Consider the following 6,549-nt stretch of genomic DNA (forward strand, 5'->3'; position numbering starts at 1 on the left):
GGGTCAGAGAGAGAGGGAGTCACAGACTGAAACAGGCTCCAGGCTCTGAGCTGGCAGTCAGCACAGAGCCCGACGCGGGGCTCGAACCCACGAACCGCGAGATCATGACCTGAGCGAAAGTCGGACGCTTAACCGACTAAGCCACCCAGGCGCCCCTTTTATTTATTTTTCAATGGAATATGATATCAGGAAAGCAGAGAACTTTTGCTTCAGTTTTGTTTCCTGGTCTCCTCCAGGCTCCCTAAACAGTCAAGACTTCCCAGAGCAAGCTCCCCGAAAGTACTCGAGCGTTAACGGTCCTTACCGCCCAGATGCCGAGCCCAGCGCTGGGAGCACCAGGAATCCTTGGCCGCTGCCTGCCCGATGGTGGACGAGGAGCCGGACTCCTGTCTTCGTGGAGCTGACGCCACACTCAAGCCTGCAGACCCACCGGAAGCGACGGGCACTGGTGGTCTGGAATGTGAAGGATCCCTGGTGTCTTCTGGGGCCTTGGGGAAGCGGAGGCCCGGAGTGGAGGAGAGGTTGGGCACAGTCACAAAGCCCGTTGGAGGCAAGGCAAGGGCCTCAGGAGACTCCTCCGATTCACGTCTCCCCTGGGCCTGTCCGTGGCAGATGCCAAAGGCCTAGTTCCTAGCAGACAGACAGCTCCGGGACAGCCAGGCACGTGAGACCTCACCCCGCGCCCCACACCCGTGCCCCCCGCGCAGGAGTCTCCTGGTCAGAGCCCTCCCTGGAGGAGGGGTCCCAACTTGGGCAGAGTCTCTCCTGCACTGCGAACCCCTGGACCCTCATGTCAGGCAAGTAGCAGGAGCTTTCTCGGGCAGGCTCACGAGCCCCCAGAAGCTCCATGCGCTCTTCCTGGGTGACATTTGACCGCCCGTCCCATGCCAGGCCAGCCCTGACAGCTGGAGACACATCCGGGGACAGACGGACACACCAGCACGCTGGAACCCATGTTCTGGGGCAGAAGGTGTGCGGTACCGAGTGAGTGCAGCCGGCGAGCACGCCAGGTGAGAGAGAATAAAGCAGCCCCGATGCCTGGGCCTGGGCCGTGCCAGCAACACCCGCGTCCACCTCCCACTGTGAGCTTCAGAGAAAGAAGAGCCCCGTGTGAACGCGCGGAAACCACGGGAAGGCCCGACGCCCCGCCCGGCTGGTGAGGGTGGCTCCTGCTTCAGCCGCTGTAGCCCCAGCCTCCTTCCGGCTTCTCCCCTTCTAGTTGGGGATTCTTAAGACACGGGATCCTAGGGCTTCTCCCACCTCCTGGCAGCATCCAGTCCAGGGCAGAGTCCTGCTTCCTCAAGCCCAGGTCACTAAGCACCAGGCCTCCTCCTTGGCGAGGAGTTGACAAAACCAAGGCTGACTGCAGGAGTGTCCGTGGTCTCTGGCTGGCCGGCCTTGACATTCGAGAGCAGGTGGCAGCGAAGCACAGTGGGTAGTGTTGGGAGGGGTTGCAGATGAGGGGTGGGGGGGCGGACATCACTGAGGAGACGGCAAATGTAAGCAAGTACCCAGGAGTTCAGAGAACCATTCGTGCGATGTCTGGGGCAAGAGTGTGTGGCACGCAGAGGGGCCTGACAAGCCCCGAGGCCCTGAGAGGGGCCGTGTCTCCATCGTTGGAGAGAAGCCAGGAGGCCAGGGGTGGGGGCAGAGTGAGGGTGACTCAGGAGCAGGGCTGAGGTCAGATCGCACAGTATCCCTTTCTGTACCCTTTACATCCCGGTGTGTCCCACTAAGGAGTGATGGCCCCCTGTGCTGCCCCCACTGGGGTCCCACAGCTGGGACCTTTTGCCTTATCAGAATATATAGGAACACACCTGGGTGTGCTTTATTTTTCTCCCAAACAAATGTAATTTTGTGGTGGACCTGACACGGTGTCTCTACACACTTCAACACACATCTCCTGCACTAAGATTCTCTTGCATCAGTAACCACAGGTTTATTGCCAATCAAAGTGAACGAACATTCTTTTGCATCAAATGTCCTCACTCTTCACAAAATTTGTTCAGCCGTTCAAATTTAGATCTGAGCCAGGCTCACATATAGCATTCAGAGTCTGTTTATCCTCTTCTTCCAGAAGCTTTCCACTCATACCCACCTTTTCTTCATATCACTGAGTTTTGGACTGTCCAGACAAGCTGCCTTATAGAATGTTCTACAATTTGGATTGGTCTGAAGGTTTTTTGTTTTGGATGGTTCCTTTATCCATGCATTTCCTGTACACTAGAAGTCAGATCTAAAGGCTTGGTTAGAGTCAGGTTAAAAATTATTGGCAATGAAAAAGAAACTCACAGAATGGGAGAAAATGTTTGCAAACTATATATTTGACAAGAAGCTTGGATCCAGAATGTAGAAAGAACTCTTGCAAGTTAACAAGAACACACCCCAATTTACAAATGAACAAAGGGATCTTAATAGAACGTACCCAGCCCCCAGATTCTGCTTTCCAAATCTCGTTCTCCACTGAGGAAACAAAACCATGTGGAGAAATGGCTGACTTTAGGCTGGTGCAGGGAAAGTACAAGCTGAATCCGGAACCTCTTACGGCAGAAATCAGGAATGTTCTTGAAGGATGATGAGGACATGGCGAAGGACACATGAGTCAGTTTGAAGAGACTTTCCCTGTCCAAATCTGGGACAGCTTGGGGACCATAATACATAAAGATTTGCAATAGATTATAACCCACTGAATAAAATGGGAATTACTGAGTTCATATGATATACATTTAAAAAGCTAGTGGGAAGTGAGAGCTTTCCTTACGGTAGAATGCCCACTATTAAGGATAGAAGGGATGGGGGAGAAACGCCCTCACAGTAACAGTTGATGCAGGCAGGGATCGTGAATGCATGCTGAGACCAGTGGGTGGAACTGTATAAACCAGAGGATATTGTCATAGTCTCAAAGTATCACTTTGTAAAGAAATTATCAATGAAAAAGCATAAAGTACTTACTAATTGACTTTGCAGTGGAGAAACCTGGAAGAAAACTAGGTCAAGTGCTCATCACTAGTAAAGAAACAAATCAATGTTATATGCACATGGGACATGTTGAGGTAGACACAGCACCTCTGCAGGTTTCCCGCCAGGAGTGAAGAGCCTAAATCTCACCAGGAGGAAGCATCAGAAAAACCCAAGCAGGGGCGCCTGGGTGGCTTAGTCGGTTGGGCGTCCGACTTTCGCTTAGGTCATGATCTCGCGGTTCGTGGGTTCGGGCCCCGCGTCGGGCTCTGTGCTGACTGCCAGCTCGGAGCCTGGAGCCTGTTTCAGTCTGTGACTCCCTCTCTCTCTGACCCTCCCCTCCTCACGCTGTGTCTCTCTACCTCTCCTAGAAATAAAAAAAAAAAAAAAAAAACATAAAAAAAAAAACCCAAGCAGAGGGACTTTATGGTAAAGTAACTGGCATGTGCTTTTCACAATCAAGGTCATGCAAGGAAAGACTGAAGAGAAGATGGAGGGAGACTAGTGCAAGCATTTGTTTGTTTCTTTGGTTTTTATTTAAATTCTGGTTCGTTAGAGGCACCTGGGTGGCTCAGTTAAGCGTCCAACTTTGGCTCAGGTCATGATCTCACGGTTCCTTAAGTTCAAGCCTCGTGCTGGGCTCTGTGCTGGTAGCTCAGAGCCTGGAGCCTGCTTCGGATTCTGTGTCTCCCTCTCTCTGCTCCTTCCACACTCACACTCTGTCTCTCTGTCTCTCTCTCTCAAAAATAAATGAACATTAAAAAAAATAAAAAACAAATTCTGATTAGTTAACAGCAAGGTTTGATCCTGGACTGGTGAAGGGCTGGAAAGGACATCATGTGGATGGGACCTACGCATTTGAATCACTGTTAATCCCCTTGTTTGGGTGAGTGTTCTCTGGCTACACAGGCAAGTGTTCTTTTTGACTTGCCGAAATGGGTGAGGTATTTCGAGGTATTAAGGATGTTTAAGGGGAGACGTGTCTACATCTTACCCTCAAAAGTGCGGTGGAGTGCTGAGGATCAGGGAAACTTTATGAAGAGTATTTGAGAGTGTTTTGTCTTATTAATATTTTATTTTACAGATTTAGTGAGATATAATTCATGCACCAAACAGTTCACCGACTTAAACTGTACAACTCAATGGTTTTTACTATATTTACAGAACTGTGCAGTTAGCACTGCAATCAATTTTAGAACATTTCCATTGTCCCAAAAAGAAACCCTGTACTCACTAGCAGTCACCCCTTTTTCTCTCTCTTTGTCTTAATTCTTGCAATTTTTGATAGTTTGAAAAAATTTTAATGTTTTTTAATTCTTGCAATTTTTGATAGTTTGAAAAAATTTTAATGTTTTTATTTATTTTTGAGAGAGAGAGAGAGAGCACAAGTGGGGCAGGGTCAGAGAGAGGGAGACACAGAATATGAAGCAAACTCTGAGCTGTCAGTGCAGAGCCCAATGTGGAGCTCGAACCCATGAACTGTGAGATCATGACCTGAGCATAATGCTCAGATGCATAAATGACTGAGTCACCCAGGCGCCCCAATAGTTTGAAAAATTTTTAAATAAAAGGTTATGAAACTATAACATCTGTGTTATTATGACCAATAAAATACTGAACGAATTTGAGGATTTATTTGCTGCTCTCTTGGTTACAGCCAAGGGACTATATTAGTGCATTCATGCACAGCTTCATTTATGTTGTTTTCCATTTCAATGTTTTCAGTTTTTGGTCTTTTTTATTCTATTTTTGGTGATGTAGAAGATTTACATGATTGCAAAGGAAAGCCATCCTGAGAGTTAGGTTTGGGGGAGCTCCCTCCCCCCTCCTCTTTATCTCTGCCCATGTCATGACTTGTAATCATTTCCACTTTATCCTTAAAGGATTCCTTTTTTGCAAAAATAAACAAACACAAGGGGCGCCTGGCTGGCTCAGTCAGGAGAGCATGTGACTCTTGATCTCAGGATCCTGAGTTCAAGTCCCATGTAGGGCATAGGGCTTAGTTTAAAAAAAAAAAAAAAAGCAAACACACGCAAACTTATAAGCACTCAAAAGTGCACAAACGAGTGATGACTGCAGTAATACGTGTGTCAAAATGTATTTTGACACACACCTGTGAGTGCAAGCAAATGCACACACACATTTATATCTCCTCTCATTTTTTTTTTTTTTTTTTAAGTAAACTCTGTGTCCAGTGTGGGGCTTGAACACACTACCCAGAGATTAAGAGTCACATGCTCTACAGACTGAGCCGGCCAGCTCCCCTCTCCTCTCGTTTCTTACAGAAAAACAGAAAAGCTACCGTGATATGTATATGAGATATATAGCACATATATATGTCGTTTATATTATGAATATCTCATATGTATGATATATACATAGCACACACACAAGCACACACACAATATTTTACTTCTTTTTTCTTTTCCTTTTGACGTGATAAACTGTGGACATCACTTCACAGCCACCGTTAGAAACTGTCCTCATTCTTTTTTCAGGTCCCAGTTCTCTGCCGTGTGGGTTTCCTTGCTACATTCAGTCAGTACCTGAGATGGACTGGGGTTTTCTAGGGCTCAGAAAACTAAGCTGGCATAGTCTCTGTGTTAGAAGGGACTGCAATGTAGAAGGGACCCTCAGCGACTGGTCAGAGTCTTTGGATCTCGGTGAGGTTTTGTTTTTAGTAGTGTTATTTTGTATTTCTCTAATAATGAGCAAAACAACTTCTTTTCCTTTTTTGTTTCTGTGAACTGGGATCTGACTGAACATCATGTCTGTATTCCCTACTAGGTTGTCCGTTCCATGGGGCAGGGGACCTTGCTGATGTTAGCTGTGGTGTTGGAGTCTACACAAATGCTTGGGCAGCTTGTGTACCAACTAGTAAGTGTGTGTGTGTGTGTGTGTGTGTGTGTGTGTGTGTGCTGTTGTTGTTTGTTTTGTTTGTTTTGTTTTTAGTGGAAGAATGGATGAGGGACTAAATACATTCATTACTCCTTTCTTGCTAAGATCAAGCATAAACCAGGAAATAGTATAAATTCCAGAGAATTCTATGGTGGGCCCCAGCAGAGTCAGTTGGGCCCATGTGGGTCCGGGGCTGACCTCAGAACTAAAGGCTGAGGGGTGCCCTTTCTGCCATCCCATCGGGGATCGCGAGTTCCCCAGCCCCACACACCGTGCCCCAGGGGTGCCCTCTGCGGGGAGAGACCCTGGAGTCAGTGTGAGGTGTTCCCGAGCCTCCAGCTGCCCCTGTGCATCCCTGCCGGCCCCCCTCCACCTCTGCCGCCCCCTTGATGACCCCAGTGACAACAGAGGCGAGCTGGGCGTGCATTCGTTTATTGGAGTGTCAGGGGGAGGCTGGAGGGTTCGGAGAGGGGTCGGAGGGCTGTGCCCTCGGGTCTGGCGGCTGCTCAGCGGTACTTCTCGGTCAGAACGCAGGACACGATGGACAGGAACTTGTCCCAGGCGGTGTGGGCATCGGCCGTGAAGTCGGCGGGGAAGTGCGAGGCCACCGTGACCAGCAGGCAGTGGGACAGGAGCTGGGGGCCAGAGGTCGGCTCAGGGCGAGGCCCGGGTGGGGTGCGGGTGCTCCGGGTT

General features: G+C 48.9%; 2 protein-coding genes across 2 annotated transcripts in view; both read right to left on the bottom strand.

Annotated features, from left to right (window-relative positions):
• LOC144230482 (hemoglobin subunit mu-like) overlaps positions 1-2,585 on the bottom strand; it is a 10,124-nt gene extending 7,539 nt beyond the window's left edge. The window contains 2 exon segments of the mRNA XM_077762813.1: positions 305-488; positions 2,546-2,585. Of these exon segments, the coding sequence (XP_077618939.1) occupies positions 305-488; positions 2,546-2,585 (224 nt within the window).
• Positions 2,586-6,272: 3,687 nt separating this feature from the next.
• The window catches only part of HBZ (hemoglobin subunit zeta), a 1,823-nt gene continuing 1,546 nt past the window's right edge, over positions 6,273-6,549 (bottom strand). Inside the window, exon 3 of the mRNA XM_077762477.1 lies at positions 6,273-6,491. Coding sequence (XP_077618603.1) covers positions 6,363-6,491 — 129 coding nt within the window. The 3' untranslated portion in view covers positions 6,273-6,362. The remainder of the gene's footprint in view (positions 6,492-6,549) is intronic.

This window comes from Crocuta crocuta, unplaced genomic scaffold (genome assembly GCF_008692635.1).
Source record: "Crocuta crocuta isolate KB4526 unplaced genomic scaffold, BGI_CrCroc_1.0 scaffold234, whole genome shotgun sequence".
Classification (NCBI taxonomy): Eukaryota; Metazoa; Chordata; class Mammalia; order Carnivora; family Hyaenidae; genus Crocuta; species Crocuta crocuta.